The following is an 18,492-nucleotide window of genomic DNA, read 5'->3' on the forward strand; positions in this document are numbered from 1 at the left end:
GACACAAGGAGGGCAGGGGGAGGTGGAGCCTGTAACTGTCCTGGGCTGGGTGAGAAGGCTCCCTGGGCAATGCAGGAAAGATTTGGCCATCTGGGAGGGTGGTGTGGACTCGTGGTGGCCTGAAGTCCCTCTGCTAGAGGGTGTGTACTCTGGAGAAGTCCTTCACAGTGTGCCCACCTTGGACAGCCACGTGGGCAGTGGTCAATGTGCAGATGAATGTGTTCCTTGTGCTGAGAAGGCACTGGGGCTTCTGTAGGCCACCGAGTGGGTGCAGAGCCTGGAGAAGTTTCTAGTCCTCCCAAAACACTGTTGAGTCCTTTCCACAGTGCTGTCCTCCTGACGTAGATGAAGTCTCTAACCCTGTGTGTTCCTCCCTGTCCCCAGAACCCAAGGTGGTGTTTGCCAAGGAGCAACAGGCACGCAGTGAGGTGCAGGCCGTGGCAGGGGCCAGTGCCACGCTGAGCTGCGAGGTGGCCCAGGCCCAGACACAGGTGACGTGGTACAAGGACGGCAAGAAGCTGAGTGGGAGCTCGAAAGTGCGTGTGGAGGCCACGGGCTGCACCCGGCGCCTGGTGCTGCAGCAGGCGGGCAAGGCGGATGGCGGGGAGTACAGCTGCGAGGCCGGGGGCCAGAAGGTCACCTTCAGCCTGGATGTCACAGGTCAGTTCTTTGGTGACACTAACTGAGCCTTGTGTGTGGGGAGTTATTACAGCAGAACACACCCTGGTGATCTTTCCACTGGACCTCATCTCCTTTAGCCTCCTGTCCTCCACCTCCCATTTCAAACCCGAGGTTGGGCCAGAGGAGGCTGGATGGGCAGTGTGAGCAGAAGGGAGAGGTGCTCCTGTGCCCCCCGAGTGGTGCTCAGGTTGTGTTCAGTCCACTTTCCCAGCACCTGCCCAGGGCCTTCTGGGTGCTCCTTGGTGTCTGGGAGTGTGGCTCTGCCTTTCACTTGGAGTCTGAGGTAGAACAGACATCTCTTACCTGTTTAGGTGAAGTTCCTCCTCTCCACGTCCTGGGGGCTCCCAGATGCCCACACCCAGCCACAAGTGCGATTCACTCTAGGGACACATGTTTGAATTTCCTTAAACCAGGATAGGATCCTGCCACCCAACCCTACTTGGATCTGTCTGGAGACTGAACAGTGGCTTAGCACACTGTAGTTATTTAGGACACTTTGTCTTGCATGTGGATGTAGAAAGTACTGTATGCTCACTTGTTGCAAAATCTCAATCCATGTATTCTTGCAAGGTCTGTGCAAACAATAAACCAAGACCAGAGGATTGGCAGGTGTGTGTCAGGGACCTGCAGCTCTGAGGTCTGGAATTTTCTCTCTAAAGTACACGTTGGTTTTCTTGTGTCCCCTGTGACAGAATCTCCTTGGGGTCTGATGCATAGGTTTCACCATGGAGAGGAAGAAGGGGCTTCTCCCACATGCACGCTTTGTTGCAGACCAGTTACTGTCCTGATGGCCCGACTGTTAAATCAGTATTTATTTCGTAGCATTTCCTGATGACTCTTGTGTATTTGTCCATCTCTGGTGCATTCACAGAGGTGTCTGTGAACTAACTATATTTCCATTTTGTTAAGAGTGGTTAACCTCAGATTGACTTCCTGGTGCCTCTGCAGAGCGGTTGGGTATTGTATCTATCTGTATACAGTAGTTGTGGGTGTGTATAGATACCCAAGATCCACTGCACATGTTTTAAATGTTACTTTAGAAGACTAGAACAAGTTATTTTATAGTAGTATGAAAATCTTTACAAATTTCTTAGAAAATTAATGAAAAGTGGCATAAGATTTTGAATCTCAAATAGTCTTCTAGCCTTTTAATGAAATGGAACCAGAAGGAACCAACAGACCTGTCATAGATAAAGATGAAACCCCAGTGCCTCCACTTGAAAATTATATGAAACATTCTATAAAGAAAATATTGCATGTTCATGGAGATTCTTTGAAGGATAGAAAAGCAGATATAGTCCATGGCTTATCTCATGGCACTAACATAACATCTATCGCCAACATCTGATTGGGAGAGTTAAAATTACAGGGCAATCTCTTGTGGATCTCAAGGCTGTGTGTCTGTGGTGAGGTGACAACTCCTGGGCTTGGTGGGTGGGGAGCAGGTCCAGCTCCATCTGGCACTTGCAAGGTGGAGCTGCCAGGCTCTTCATTGCTTACGCGAATGGTGGGGGTGGGCAGATGCTTGGAATTGGGAGAAGAAATTCCCCAGGAAACGCACCTTGAGATGGATGAACAACGCCAAAGCAGAAGGAATTCAAAGTCCTTGTTCTCAAAGGAGGCTGAGGACCCAAAAGGTGCTGGAAGCACCCTCATCAGGATAGATTTGGATCTCAGTGAATATGCGGTCCTGGCTCTTCCTAGAAGCCACTGGGGCCTCTTGGTGCATTGTCTGAGTCCTGCTGGACCCTATCCTGACCCCCAGGAGGGAGGTCTCTGCTCGGCCCCTATGCTTCCCTCTGTCCTGAGGCACCAGTCAGGCCCCCCTGTGCCTGGGAAGGTTGTGGTGCAGTGCCTGAGCACAAAAGATCTCATGGGGACCCGTGGTTTTCTGGTGACTCAGCCTCTGTTGTGGCTCCAGGGCTCACCTCTGTGGGGCCACTGACTGTGTTTCCCTCCCTGTCCCCAGAGCCTAAGGTTGTATTTGCCAAGGAGCAGCCAGCACGCAGTGAGGTGCAGGCTGTGGAGGGGGCCAGCACCACACTGAGCTGCGAGATGGCCCAGGCCCAGACTCAGGTGACGTGGTACAAGGACGGCAAGAAGCTGAGTGGGAGCTCGAAAGTGCGCATGGAGGCCAAGGGCTGCACACAGCAGCTGGTGCTGCAGCAGGCGGGCAAGGCGGACAGTGGGGAGTACAGCTGCGAGGCCGGGGGCCAGAAGGTGACCTTCCATGTGGATGTCACAGGTCAGTTGTGTGGGGGTGCTAACTGGGCCTGTTTGCAGGAGATGATGCCATTGACCAACAGACCCAATGGACCTCTGTGCTCTTTTCATTAGACTTCATACCTCCAGGTCTCCCATCCTGCCACTTCCCATTTTCACGCCCATGGCTGAGCCCATGGTGTCTGGATGGGGAGAGTGAGTGGTGCCCGCTGAGTGGTGTTTCCATGTAGTAATGCTTTGTCACATGTTCCCAGCTGATGCCCAAAATCGTCCTGCTGTGGCCGGGTATTCAGGACTCTGGCTGTGCCTGTGCTTGGGGTTTGGGGTTGTCTCTTACCTGCAGTATGTGAACATCCTTCTGTTGACTTTCCCGCATTCCTTCACCCAGCAGCACATGAGGGTTCTGGCTAGCAAGAGCTGTTTGAATGGACTGAACCAAAGTTAGGCATAATTTTGGCCACTGGATCATACCTGGGTTATTTCAAAACTAACACTTGGTGTATCATAGCTTTAGGTCTTCAGGGACACTGCTCTTTTTACTCCATGTGCCAAGTTATAGATCCATGTTTTGTTGCAGTGTGTTTCCCATTGTCTGCCGTTAGAGCAGCCTATGTCCATATTGTCCTTGCAGTTTGATTTGTAATCAGAAGTGAAAAGAGTGAGTTTCTGATAGTACATCAGCACAGACTGTCAATTTTGAGTTCTTCTAGTAGCACCACCACTGTCTCTTAAAGCAGTATTTATTTTAGAGAATTTCTCCTAATGGTTCGTGTTTCTATTCTACTCTGTCTGATCTATAGAGAAGTCTCCAAACTAAATTTATTTTCCTCTTATTAAGAGTGTTACTGTCAGGCAACAGTGGCTGCCAACCTACACTGTGCTCTACCTGGCAACACATAACTGTTTGGCATTATGTCATGATATAATGGTTAGTGGGAGTTTATAGATACCCCAAAACTCACCGTGATCTTTGTCAAACATTATTTCTTTTTAATTAAAATGTATGTATCTTTATTGATTTCAGAGAGGGGAAGGGAGAGAGAGAGATAGAAATATCAATGATGAGAGAGTCATTGATTGGCTGCCTCCTGCACGATCACCGGGATCAAGCTGGCAACCAGGGCATGTGCCCTGACCGGGAATCAAACTGTGACCTCCTAGTTCATAGGTCAATGCCGAACTGCTGTACCATGACAGCCAGGCTGTCAAACATTATTTTAAGAGATAATGACAAATTGTTTTATGTTTTTAACAATTTTGTGAGTTCTTACAAACCTATGTTAAGTGATGCACACAAAGAACACCTCTAATAGTCTATATACTTTGTTCAATAATAGATCCATAATAAATAATCTTTTCAGGGAGAACAACCTAAGCCTAGTGACTCTACTAGTAAATTATATGAAATGTTCTAGAAAGGAATTATTTCATGTTTCTGGATATATTTCTAGAGATAGGAGGAAATAGTCTCCAGATGGTTTTCTGTAGATAATATACTATGGATATAAAAAAATGACAAGGAATGAAACAGGAGTGAAAATTACAGGCCAACTTATTATAGACAAATATTAGCAGACGGAATTCAGTGGTATATCAAAAAGATATACACTGTGATGGAGGTTATAATCTCAGAAGGCAAATCTGGTTTATCTTTAGAAACATAAGCAGATCAAAATGAAACATTACATTAGCAAATTGAATTAAAAAGTGATGTGATTATATCAATAAATGCAGAATAAAAACTTGATAAAGTTTAATGTTCTAAATGCAAAAATAATGTTTGATAAAGTTTAGCATCAGTTCATGGCATAAAATTCTTAGGAATCCATAGGAAGAAGTGTCCTTCTCTAATTTGATAAACGCTACTTCAGAGGACACCAGGTAACTGTTCACGAGAACCTTGAAGACTCTGCGTTTGAGACAGAGCACAAAATATAAGGCTACTGTTATCACTTCTACCCACCGTTTTAGAGCAGAGGAAGCAGGAAAACAAAATCAGAGTTATAAACCTTGGAAAAATAAGTGGAATTCACCACAGAAAAAAGGTGAAAGCAGTTCATGAACCATGAAACACTCAACCCATTAGGCATTATGACAACTGTCATCTCCTGGTGTTTACTCAGAGTCTGAGCTGGGACTGGGGAGACGGCTGAGGAGGGTGAAGGAGTTGCCAGCACTGACCTGTGCCGCCCTGTGCTCTCTGCCTCTGGGAGGGCTGTGGCCAGTGATTCCTCCCTTTCCAGCCTCAATGACAAATATCCTGGCACTTTTCAACTTTTGCCTTCAGCCCAAATGCCATGTAGCACCCATCCCTCTGACTCCTGCTTACCTTGGAGGGATTTCTATGGGAAAAGAAAGAAGGAAAGAAATGCCACCAGCCCTTACAGCATCCTCAGTGTGTGTTGTACCAACAGGAAATGTACAGGACACATTCTCTTGGCTTATTCCTATAAAAAATGAAGTGAGTCCACTCATCTACTGATGGGCACTCGGGCTGCTTCCACATCTTGGCTGTCGTAAATAGCGGTGCTATGAACATAGGGGTACATATATTCTTTTGAATCAGTGTTTCAGGCTTCTTCTAATATATTCCCAGAAGTGGAAACACTGGGTCATAAGGCAGTGTCACTTTTAATTTTTTTGAGGAACTCCATACCGTTTTCCACAGTGGCTGCACCAATCTGCATTCCCACCAACAGTGCACGAGAGTTCCCTTTTCACCATACCCTTGCCAACACTTGTTGTTTGCTGAGTTATTTAGCTATCTATTTATTTTTTAATCCTACCCAAGTATATCTTATCGATTTTTTAGAGAGAGAAGAAGTGGGAAAGAGACATAGAGTAGAGATAGAGATAGAGATAGAGATAGAGATAGAGATAGAGATAGAGATAGAGATAGAGATACATAGATAGAGATAGGAGAGAAGGAGGAGAGAAAGGGAGGGAGTGATGGAGGGAGGGAGGGCAAAGTCGATGTGAGAGAGAAACACTGATTGCTTCTTGCCCCAACTGGGGATTGAACCTGAAAGCTAGGTATGTGCTCTGACCAGGAATCAAGCCTGCAATCTTTTTGGTGTATGGGTCAAGGCTCTAACCAACTGAGCCATCTGGCCAGGATTGTTGATTTATTGATCATAGCCATTCTGACAGGTGTGAAATATCTCATTGTGGTTTTAATTTGCATTTCTCTGATGATTAGTGACGTTGAACATCTTTCCATGTTTCTTGGCCATTGGCATGGTCTCTTTTAAGAAGTGTCTATTCAGGTCCATTGTCCATTTCTTAATTGAATGGTTTTGGGGCTTTTGGTGTTGACTTGTTTGAGTCTTTTATAAATTTTGAGTAACAACCCCTTATCACATGTATCATGGGCAAATATGTTCTCCCATCCAGTGGATTGTCTTTTCATTTTGTTGATGGTTTCCTTTGTTGTACAGAAGTTTTTAGTTTGACTTAGTCCCATTTATTTATTTTTCTTTGTTTCCCTTGCCTGAGGAGATATATCTGAGAAAATATTGCTGTGAGAAATGCCTGAGGTTTTACATTTAAACAATGAAATACTACTCAGCCATCAAAAGAAGGAATCTTACCTTTTGTGACAGCATGGACAGACCTAGAGGGTATTATGCTAAGTGAAACAAGCTAGTCAGAGAAAGACAAATCCCATATGATTTCACTTATATGTGGCAACTAATGAACAAAATACACAAACAAACACAATAGAAACAGACTCATAGATACAGAGCAAGCTGACAGCTGTTAGAGGGGAGGGGTATTGCCGCTGGGTAAAATAGATAAAGGGATTAAGCAAAAACACACCTCCTAGACACAGATGACAGTATAGTGATTATCAGAGGGGAAGGGGGCAGGTAGAAGCGGGGGGATAAATGGTGTCAGAAGGAGACTTCACTTTGGTTGGTGAACACACAGTACAATATACAGATGATGTATTGTAGACTTGTACACTTGAAACGTATATAATTTTATTAACCAATGTCACCCCAGTAAATTTAATTTAAAAATTAGAAATGAGCCTGAGTGGTGTGGCTCAGTGGTTGAGGATCCACCCATGACACTGGAGATCACAGTTTGATTCCCAGTCAGGGCACATGCTGGGGTTGTGGGCTCAACCCCCAGTAAAGGGCATGCAGGAGGCAGCCAATTGATGATCCTCTCATCACTGATGTTTCTATCTCTCTCTCCCTCTCCCTTCCTCTCTCTTAAAGCAATTTAAATATACATATATATATATATATATATATATATATATATATATATATATAATAAATAAATATATAATAAATGAATAAATAAATAAATAAATAAATAAATAAATATATATATATATATTTAAAAAACATTAGAAAAGAGTGTTTCCAAAAAGGCCTTCAGAAGGTCTTGAAACACTTTCCCCTGCTCCCCCAAAGCAGACCTGCCATGCTGATCCACTTGCCTTTGGTGTCTAAAGTCTTTATGACCAACCATCTTGCTCTCTGTTGGGACTGAAGGCAGAAGCAAGTCCAGGGACCCCTTTCCACAGCCCATGCCGGTTCAGCCACTGCCCACTGTGACCACCAGGTGGAGACTGCTGTCCTCTCCATGGTCCCCATCTCACCTATGTGAGAGCACATTCTAGCAACCCATCCTAAGCATGTCTTCCAAGAGCTTTCTTTTTCCATGCAACCTGTGGTTTGAGTCACATAAATTACACACATTCTCTTTCAAAACCCTTCTATGTAAGGTTAGCCTTAATTGGACCAGCACTCTAGGGAAATATTTCATTGGGAGAAATGTGACGTTTACCTAGGAACCATTTTACAAGCCAATTCGGTATTTGCCCAGAGAATAGATAACTCAGTCCAGGGCCAGCCCTGAAGGTCCAAATGGAACTCAGATGCCATCCAAATCCTTGCACACACTTGAGAAGGAAGCTAGGAACCGATTTCCTCCAGTTCCCAAAGCTTGAGAGCTAAGGACATTATGCAAATAAGGACAAGCAGGGAGAAAACACTTTCTAATGAATCGTATTACAATTTTATAAAACCTCCATCAGAGGGGAAGAATCTGTTACTACATATCATAATATAAAGCCCAAGGTAAAGGTTTGTTTATTCTAGCAGAGAACCCAACGAAAAAGGTTCATAGGCAGTGTTTTTAGACCACATATTTAAAAGCTCTTAGGCTTACATCACAGTGGAGAAAATATTTCAAGCACTGTGCTCTCACAGAATTAAATACTATTGCAGTTTTTGCAGGTCACACACCAGGTGCAGATCCTGGAGAAGTTTCCAGTCCTCCCAATTCCCTGTTCAGTCCTTCTTTCCACAGTGCTGTCCTCCTGACTTAGATGAAGTCTCTGACCCTGTGTGTCCCTCCCTGTTCCCAGAGCCCAAGGTGGTGTTTGCCAAGGAGCAGCAGGCACGCAGTGAGGTGCAGGCCGTGGCAGGGGCCAGTGCCACGCTGAGCTGCGAGGTGGCCCAGGCCCAGACGCAGGTGACATGGTACAAGGATGGCAAGGAGCTGAGTGGGAGCTCGAAAGTGCGTGTGGAGGCCACGGGCTGCACCCGGCGCCTGGTGCTGCAGCAGGCGGGCAAGGCGGATGGCGGGGAGTACAGCTGCGAGGCCGGGGGCCAGAAGGTCACCTTCCATGTGGATGTCACAGGTCAGTTCTTTGGTGACACTAACTGAGCCTTGTGTGTAGGGAGTGATTACAGCAGAACACACCCTGGTGGTCTTTGCACTGGACCTCGTCTCCTTTAGCCTCCTGTCCTCCACCTCCCATTTCATACCCGAGGTTGGGCCAGAGGAGGCTGGATGGGCAGTGTGAGCAGAAGGGAGAGGTGCTCCTGTGCCCCCCGAGTGGTGCTCAGGTTGTGTTCAGTCCACGTTCCCAGCACCTGCCCAGGGCGTTCTGGGTGCTCCTTGGCGTCTGGGAGTGTGGCTCTGCCTTTCACTTGGAGTCTGAGGTAGAACAGACAGCTCTTACCTGTTAGGTGAAGTTCCTCCTCTCCACGTCCTGGGGGCTCCCAGATGCCCACACCCAGCCACAAGTGCGATTCACTCTAGGGAGACATCTCTGAATTTCCTTAAACCAGAATAAGGGGAAGCTCCTGCCACCCAACCCTACTTGGATCTGTCTGGAGACTGAACAGTGGCTTAGCACACTGTAGTTATTTAGGACACTTAGTCTTGCATGTGGATGTAGAAAGTACTGTATGCTCACTTGTTGCAAAATCTCGATCCATGTATTCTTGCAAGGTCTGTGCAAACAGTAAGCCAAGACCAGAGGATTGGCAGGTGTGTGTCAGGGACCTGCAGCTCTGAGGTCTGGAATTCTCTCTCTAAAGTACACGTTGGTTTCCTTGTGTCCCCTGTGACAGCATCTCCTTGGGGTCTGATGCATAGGTTTCACCATGGAGAGGAAGAAGGGGCTTCTCCCACATGCACGCTTTGTTGCAGACCAGTTACTGTCCTGATGGCCCCTGACTGTTAAATCAGTATTTATTTCCTAGCATTTCCTGATGACTCTTGTGTATTTGTGCGTCTCTGGTGCATTCACAGAGGTAGGTGTCTGTGAACTAACTATATTTCCACTTTGTTAAGAGCGGTTAACGTCAGATGGACTTCTAGGTGCCTCTACAGAGCAGTTGGGTATTATATCTATATACAGTAGTTTGTGAGTGTGTATAGATACCCAAAAGTCCACTGTACATGTTTTAGTTTATGAGAATTTGATCATTATTATTATTATGTTTAAAAATTTTTTTAAAAATATATATCTTTATTGATTTCAGAGAGAGGAAAGGAGAGGGAGAGAGAGAGACAGAAACATCAATGGTGAGAGAGTCATTGATCGAGCCCGCAACCCGGGCATGTGCCCTGACCGGGAATCGAACCCTGATCGCCTAGATCCTAGGTCGATGCTCAACCGCTGAGCCACGCCCGGCAGGGCTTGACCAATTATTTTATAGTAGTAAATATGAAAAGGTCTCACACACTGACCAAATTCATAAAAAAATACATGAAAAGTGAAATAAGATTCTCACAACTGAAATAGTTCTATAGGCTTTTTAATAAATTGAACCATAAAATAAATCTTCTCGTAGATAAAGATGGAACCCTAGTGTCTTCACTGGAAAATTATTTGAAATATTCTATAAAGAAAGTATTGCATGTTTATGAAGATTCTTGGAGAGATAGAAAAGGAGATACAGTCTCTGGCTTATCTCATGGCAGTAGCCTCACATCTATCACCAACATCTGATAGGGAGAGTTAAAATTACAGGCGAATCTCTCGTGGATGTCAAGGCCCAAATCTGAAGCTAAATTTTTTCAAAATCAATTCAGCAGTGTATTCAGAGGATGACACAGTATAATGAAAGTCACAGTCCAGGGCACCAGGTTGTCTGAACACTAGAAACATGAGCAAATATAATGAATGATACAAGCATATGAAAGAAAAACATGACATGATCACCTCATAAATGCAGAGTCAAGTCTGTATAAAATTTAACGTCACAAATCTAGAAGAAATATTTGCTAGAAGAAATATTTGGTAAAGTTAGCATCTGTTCATGCTGTAAAACTCATCTCCACTTTTAAATAAAATGGTTCTTCCTTAATTTGATCAATGATACTGAAGAAAAACCAGGTAATCACACAAAGTGAAACTTGAAAGGTTAGCCTGTGTGGTAAGGAACCAGGCAAGGAAGCTGACAGTCACCACTTTTATCAGCAGGAAATAAAGTAAAAGATATAAAAGTGTGAAAAACTTAAGTGGAACTGACAGATGATGTAATTTACCCAAGAGGTAAATGATTAGACTTGGTAAGAGTGATGAGAAATATTACAAAAGCCACATGAGCGGTGACACTACAGAAGAGCAAACAGTCATGACCCAAAACATAGCAAAGGTCCTTCACTTTGTGAGTCATCAAAAGCAGGGAAGATACAGACACAGGAGCTTCAGCTCACTCCCCTAGGTGGGCAGCAGGTGACACAAGGAGGGCAGGGGGAGGTGGAGCCTGTAACTGTCCTGGGCTGGGTGAGAAGGCTCCCTGGGCAATGCAGGAAAGATTTGGCCATCTGGGAGGGTGGTGTGGACTCGTGGTGGCCTGAAGTCCCTCTGCTAGAGGGTGTGTACTCTGGAGAAGTCCTTCACAGTGTGCCCACCTTGGACAGCCACGTGGGCAGTGGTCAATGTGCAGATGAATGTGTTCCTTGTGCTGAGAAGGCACTGGGGCTTCTGTAGGCCACCGAGTGGGTGCAGAGCCTGGAGAAGTTTCTAGTCCTCCCAAAACACTGTTGAGTCCTTTCCACAGTGCTGTCCTCCTGACGTAGATGAAGTCTCTAACCCTGTGTGTTCCTCCCTGTCCCCAGAACCCAAGGTGGTGTTTGCCAAGGAGCAACAGGCACGCAGTGAGGTGCAGGCCGTGGCAGGGGCCAGTGCCACGCTGAGCTGCGAGGTGGCCCAGGCCCAGACACAGGTGACGTGGTACAAGGACGGCAAGAAGCTGAGTGGGAGCTCGAAAGTGCGTGTGGAGGCCACGGGCTGCACCCGGCGCCTGGTGCTGCAGCAGGCGGGCAAGGCGGATGGCGGGGAGTACAGCTGCGAGGCCGGGGGCCAGAAGGTCACCTTCAGCCTGGATGTCACAGGTCAGTTCTTTGGTGACACTAACTGAGCCTTGTGTGTGGGGAGTTATTACAGCAGAACACACCCTGGTGATCTTTCCACTGGACCTCATCTCCTTTAGCCTCCTGTCCTCCACCTCCCATTTCAAACCCGAGGTTGGGCCAGAGGAGGCTGGATGGGCAGTGTGAGCAGAAGGGAGAGGTGCTCCTGTGCCCCCCGAGTGGTGCTCAGGTTGTGTTCAGTCCACTTTCCCAGCACCTGCCCAGGGCCTTCTGGGTGCTCCTTGGTGTCTGGGAGTGTGGCTCTGCCTTTCACTTGGAGTCTGAGGTAGAACAGACATCTCTTACCTGTTTAGGTGAAGTTCCTCCTCTCCACGTCCTGGGGGCTCCCAGATGCCCACACCCAGCCACAAGTGCGATTCACTCTAGGGACACATGTTTGAATTTCCTTAAACCAGGATAGGATCCTGCCACCCAACCCTACTTGGATCTGTCTGGAGACTGAACAGTGGCTTAGCACACTGTAGTTATTTAGGACACTTTGTCTTGCATGTGGATGTAGAAAGTACTGTATGCTCACTTGTTGCAAAATCTCAATCCATGTATTCTTGCAAGGTCTGTGCAAACAATAAACCAAGACCAGAGGATTGGCAGGTGTGTGTCAGGGACCTGCAGCTCTGAGGTCTGGAATTTTCTCTCTAAAGTACACGTTGGTTTTCTTGTGTCCCCTGTGACAGAATCTCCTTGGGGTCTGATGCATAGGTTTCACCATGGAGAGGAAGAAGGGGCTTCTCCCACATGCACGCTTTGTTGCAGACCAGTTACTGTCCTGATGGCCCGACTGTTAAATCAGTATTTATTTCGTAGCATTTCCTGATGACTCTTGTGTATTTGTCCATCTCTGGTGCATTCACAGAGGTGTCTGTGAACTAACTATATTTCCATTTTGTTAAGAGTGGTTAACCTCAGATTGACTTCCTGGTGCCTCTGCAGAGCGGTTGGGTATTGTATCTATCTGTATACAGTAGTTGTGGGTGTGTATAGATACCCAAGATCCACTGCACATGTTTTAAATGTTACTTTAGAAGACTAGAACAAGTTATTTTATAGTAGTATGAAAATCTTTACAAATTTCTTAGAAAATTAATGAAAAGTGGCATAAGATTTTGAATCTCAAATAGTCTTCTAGCCTTTTAATGAAATGGAACCAGAAGGAACCAACAGACCTGTCATAGATAAAGATGAAACCCCAGTGCCTCCACTTGAAAATTATATGAAACATTCTATAAAGAAAATATTGCATGTTCATGGAGATTCTTTGAAGGATAGAAAAGCAGATATAGTCCATGGCTTATCTCATGGCACTAACATAACATCTATCGCCAACATCTGATTGGGAGAGTTAAAATTACAGGGCAATCTCTTGTGGATCTCAAGGCTGTGTGTCTGTGGTGAGGTGACAACTCCTGGGCTTGGTGGGTGGGGAGCAGGTCCAGCTCCATCTGGCACTTGCAAGGTGGAGCTGCCAGGCTCTTCATTGCTTACGCGAATGGTGGGGGTGGGCAGATGCTTGGAATTGGGAGAAGAAATTCCCCAGGAAACGCACCTTGAGATGGATGAACAACGCCAAAGCAGAAGGAATTCAAAGTCCTTGTTCTCAAAGGAGGCTGAGGACCCAAAAGGTGCTGGAAGCACCCTCATCAGGATAGATTTGGATCTCAGTGAATATGCGGTCCTGGCTCTTCCTAGAAGCCACTGGGGCCTCTTGGTGCATTGTCTGAGTCCTGCTGGACCCTATCCTGACCCCCAGGAGGGAGGTCTCTGCTCGGCCCCTATGCTTCCCTCTGTCCTGAGGCACCAGTCAGGCCCCCCTGTGCCTGGGAAGGTTGTGGTGCAGTGCCTGAGCACAAAAGATCTCATGGGGACCCGTGGTTTTCTGGTGACTCAGCCTCTGTTGTGGCTCCAGGGCTCACCTCTGTGGGGCCACTGACTGTGTTTCCCTCCCTGTCCCCAGAGCCTAAGGTTGTATTTGCCAAGGAGCAGCCAGCACGCAGTGAGGTGCAGGCTGTGGAGGGGGCCAGCACCACACTGAGCTGCGAGATGGCCCAGGCCCAGACTCAGGTGACGTGGTACAAGGACGGCAAGAAGCTGAGTGGGAGCTCGAAAGTGCGCATGGAGGCCAAGGGCTGCACACAGCAGCTGGTGCTGCAGCAGGCGGGCAAGGCGGACAGTGGGGAGTACAGCTGCGAGGCCGGGGGCCAGAAGGTGACCTTCCATGTGGATGTCACAGGTCAGTTGTGTGGGGGTGCTAACTGGGCCTGTTTGCAGGAGATGATGCCATTGACCAACAGACCCAATGGACCTCTGTGCTCTTTTCATTAGACTTCATACCTCCAGGTCTCCCATCCTGCCACTTCCCATTTTCACGCCCATGGCTGAGCCCATGGTGTCTGGATGGGGAGAGTGAGTGGTGCCCGCTGAGTGGTGTTTCCATGTAGTAATGCTTTGTCACATGTTCCCAGCTGATGCCCAAAATCGTCCTGCTGTGGCCGGGTATTCAGGACTCTGGCTGTGCCTGTGCTTGGGGTTTGGGGTTGTCTCTTACCTGCAGTATGTGAACATCCTTCTGTTGACTTTCCCGCATTCCTTCACCCAGCAGCACATGAGGGTTCTGGCTAGCAAGAGCTGTTTGAATGGACTGAACCAAAGTTAGGCATAATTTTGGCCACTGGATCATACCTGGGTTATTTCAAAACTAACACTTGGTGTATCATAGCTTTAGGTCTTCAGGGACACTGCTCTTTTTACTCCATGTGCCAAGTTATAGATCCATGTTTTGTTGCAGTGTGTTTCCCATTGTCTGCCGTTAGAGCAGCCTATGTCCATATTGTCCTTGCAGTTTGATTTGTAATCAGAAGTGAAAAGAGTGAGTTTCTGATAGTACATCAGCACAGACTGTCAATTTTGAGTTCTTCTAGTAGCACCACCACTGTCTCTTAAAGCAGTATTTATTTTAGAGAATTTCTCCTAATGGTTCGTGTTTCTATTCTACTCTGTCTGATCTATAGAGAAGTCTCCAAACTAAATTTATTTTCCTCTTATTAAGAGTGTTACTGTCAGGCAACAGTGGCTGCCAACCTACACTGTGCTCTACCTGGCAACACATAACTGTTTGGCATTATGTCATGATATAATGGTTAGTGGGAGTTTATAGATACCCCAAAACTCACCGTGATCTTTGTCAAACATTATTTCTTTTTAATTAAAATGTATGTATCTTTATTGATTTCAGAGAGGGGAAGGGAGAGAGAGAGATAGAAATATCAATGATGAGAGAGTCATTGATTGGCTGCCTCCTGCACGATCACCGGGATCAAGCTGGCAACCAGGGCATGTGCCCTGACCGGGAATCAAACTGTGACCTCCTAGTTCATAGGTCAATGCCGAACTGCTGTACCATGACAGCCAGGCTGTCAAACATTATTTTAAGAGATAATGACAAATTGTTTTATGTTTTTAACAATTTTGTGAGTTCTTACAAACCTATGTTAAGTGATGCACACAAAGAACACCTCTAATAGTCTATATACTTTGTTCAATAATAGATCCATAATAAATAATCTTTTCAGGGAGAACAACCTAAGCCTAGTGACTCTACTAGTAAATTATATGAAATGTTCTAGAAAGGAATTATTTCATGTTTCTGGATATATTTCTAGAGATAGGAGGAAATAGTCTCCAGATGGTTTTCTGTAGATAATATACTATGGATATAAAAAAATGACAAGGAATGAAACAGGAGTGAAAATTACAGGCCAACTTATTATAGACAAATATTAGCAGACGGAATTCAGTGGTATATCAAAAAGATATACACTGTGATGGAGGTTATAATCTCAGAAGGCAAATCTGGTTTATCTTTAGAAACATAAGCAGATCAAAATGAAACATTACATTAGCAAATTGAATTAAAAAGTGATGTGATTATATCAATAAATGCAGAATAAAAACTTGATAAAGTTTAATGTTCTAAATGCAAAAATAATGTTTGATAAAGTTTAGCATCAGTTCATGGCATAAAATTCTTAGGAATCCATAGGAAGAAGTGTCCTTCTCTAATTTGATAAACGCTACTTCAGAGGACACCAGGTAACTGTTCACGAGAACCTTGAAGACTCTGCGTTTGAGACAGAGCACAAAATATAAGGCTACTGTTATCACTTCTACCCACCGTTTTAGAGCAGAGGAAGCAGGAAAACAAAATCAGAGTTATAAACCTTGGAAAAATAAGTGGAATTCACCACAGAAAAAAGGTGAAAGCAGTTCATGAACCATGAAACACTCAACCCATTAGGCATTATGACAACTGTCATCTCCTGGTGTTTACTCAGAGTCTGAGCTGGGACTGGGGAGACGGCTGAGGAGGGTGAAGGAGTTGCCAGCACTGACCTGTGCCGCCCTGTGCTCTCTGCCTCTGGGAGGGCTGTGGCCAGTGATTCCTCCCTTTCCAGCCTCAATGACAAATATCCTGGCACTTTTCAACTTTTGCCTTCAGCCCAAATGCCATGTAGCACCCATCCCTCTGACTCCTGCTTACCTTGGAGGGATTTCTATGGGAAAAGAAAGAAGGAAAGAAATGCCACCAGCCCTTACAGCATCCTCAGTGTGTGTTGTACCAACAGGAAATGTACAGGACACATTCTCTTGGCTTATTCCTATAAAAAATGAAGTGAGTCCACTCATCTACTGATGGGCACTCGGGCTGCTTCCACATCTTGGCTGTCGTAAATAGCGGTGCTATGAACATAGGGGTACATATATTCTTTTGAATCAGTGTTTCAGGCTTCTTCTAATATATTCCCAGAAGTGGAAACACTGGGTCATAAGGCAGTGTCACTTTTAATTTTTTTGAGGAACTCCATACCGTTTTCCACAGTGGCTGCACCAATCTGCATTCCCACCAACAGTGCACGAGAGTTCCCTTTTCACCATACCCTTGCCAACACTTGTTGTTTGCTGAGTTATTTAGCTATCTATTTATTTTTTAATCCTACCCAAGTATATCTTATCGATTTTTTAGAGAGAGAAGAAGTGGGAAAGAGACATAGAGTAGAGATAGAGATAGAGATAGAGATAGAGATAGAGATAGAGATAGAGATAGAGATAGAGATACATAGATAGAGATAGGAGAGAAGGAGGAGAGAAAGGGAGGGAGTGATGGAGGGAGGGAGGGCAAAGTCGATGTGAGAGAGAAACACTGATTGCTTCTTGCCCCAACTGGGGATTGAACCTGAAAGCTAGGTATGTGCTCTGACCAGGAATCAAGCCTGCAATCTTTTTGGTGTATGGGTCAAGGCTCTAACCAACTGAGCCATCTGGCCAGGATTGTTGATTTATTGATCATAGCCATTCTGACAGGTGTGAAATATCTCATTGTGGTTTTAATTTGCATTTCTCTGATGATTAGTGACGTTGAACATCTTTCCATGTTTCTTGGCCATTGGCATGGTCTCTTTTAAGAAGTGTCTATTCAGGTCCATTGTCCATTTCTTAATTGAATGGTTTTGGGGCTTTTGGTGTTGACTTGTTTGAGTCTTTTATAAATTTTGAGTAACAACCCCTTATCACATGTATCATGGGCAAATATGTTCTCCCATCCAGTGGATTGTCTTTTCATTTTGTTGATGGTTTCCTTTGTTGTACAGAAGTTTTTAGTTTGACTTAGTCCCATTTATTTATTTTTCTTTGTTTCCCTTGCCTGAGGAGATATATCTGAGAAAATATTGCTGTGAGAAATGCCTGAGGTTTTACATTTAAACAATGAAATACTACTCAGCCATCAAAAGAAGGAATCTTACCTTTTGTGACAGCATGGACAGACCTAGAGGGTATTATGCTAAGTGAAACAAGCTAGTCAGAGAAAGACAAATCCCATATGATTTCACTTATATGTGGCAACTAATGAACAAAATACACAAACAAACACAATAGAAACAGACTCATAGATACAGAGCAAGCTGACAGCTGTTAGAGGGGAGGGGTATTGCCGCTGGGTAAAATAGATAAAGGGATTAAGCAAAAACACACCTCCTAGACACAGATGACAGTATAGTGATTATCAGAGGGGAAGGGGGCAGGTAGAAGCGGGGGGATAAATGGTGTCAGAAGGAGACTTCACTTTGGTTGGTGAACACACAGTACAATATACAGATGATGTATTGTAGACTTGTACACTTGAAACGTATATAATTTTATTAACCAATGTCACCCCAGTAAATTTAATTTAAAAATTAGAAATGAGCCTGAGTGGTGTGGCTCAGTGGTTGAGGATCCACCCATGACACTGGAGATCACAGTTTGATTCCCAGTCAGGGCACATGCTGGGGTTGTGGGCTCAACCCCCAGTAAAGGGCATGCAGGAGGCAGCCAATTGATGATCCTCTCATCACTGATGTTTCTATCTCTCTCTCCCTCTCCCTTCCTCTCTCTTAAAGCAATTTAAATATACATATATATATATATATATATATATATATATATATATATAATAAATAAATATATAATAAATGAATAAATAAATAAATAAATAAATATATATATATATATATATATATATTTAAAAAACATTAGAAAAGAGTGTTTCCAAAAAGGCCTTCAGAAGGTCTTGAAACACTTTCCCCTGCTCCCCCAAAGCAGACCTGCCATGCTGATCCACTTGCCTTTGGTGTCTAAAGTCTTTATGACCAACCATCTTGCTCTCTGTTGGGACTGAAGGCAGAAGCAAGTCCAGGGACCCCTTTCCACAGCCCATGCCGGTTCAGCCACTGCCCACTGTGACCACCAGGTGGAGACTGCTGTCCTCTCCATGGTCCCCATCTCACCTATGTGAGAGCACATTCTAGCAACCCATCCTAAGCATGTCATCCAAGAGCTTTCTTTTTCCATGCAACCTGTGGT

General features: G+C 45.1%; 1 protein-coding gene across 1 annotated transcript in view; it reads left to right on the plus strand.

The window, feature by feature from the left end:
- OBSCN (obscurin, cytoskeletal calmodulin and titin-interacting RhoGEF) overlaps positions 1–18,492 on the plus strand; it is a 132,000-nt gene that overhangs the window by 41,580 nt on the left and 71,928 nt on the right. Inside the window, exons 15-19 of the mRNA XM_081134596.1 lie at positions 385–660; positions 2,651–2,926; positions 8,291–8,566; positions 11,284–11,559; positions 13,550–13,800. Coding sequence (XP_080990722.1) covers positions 385–660; positions 2,651–2,926; positions 8,291–8,566; positions 11,284–11,559; positions 13,550–13,800 — 1,355 coding nt within the window. The remainder of the gene's footprint in view (positions 1–384; positions 661–2,650; positions 2,927–8,290; positions 8,567–11,283; positions 11,560–13,549; positions 13,801–18,492) is intronic.

The sequence above is a fragment of the Miniopterus schreibersii genome (assembly GCF_964146895.1).
Source record: "Miniopterus schreibersii genome assembly, chromosome: 4".
Lineage (NCBI taxonomy): Eukaryota > Metazoa > Chordata > Mammalia > Chiroptera > Miniopteridae > Miniopterus > Miniopterus schreibersii.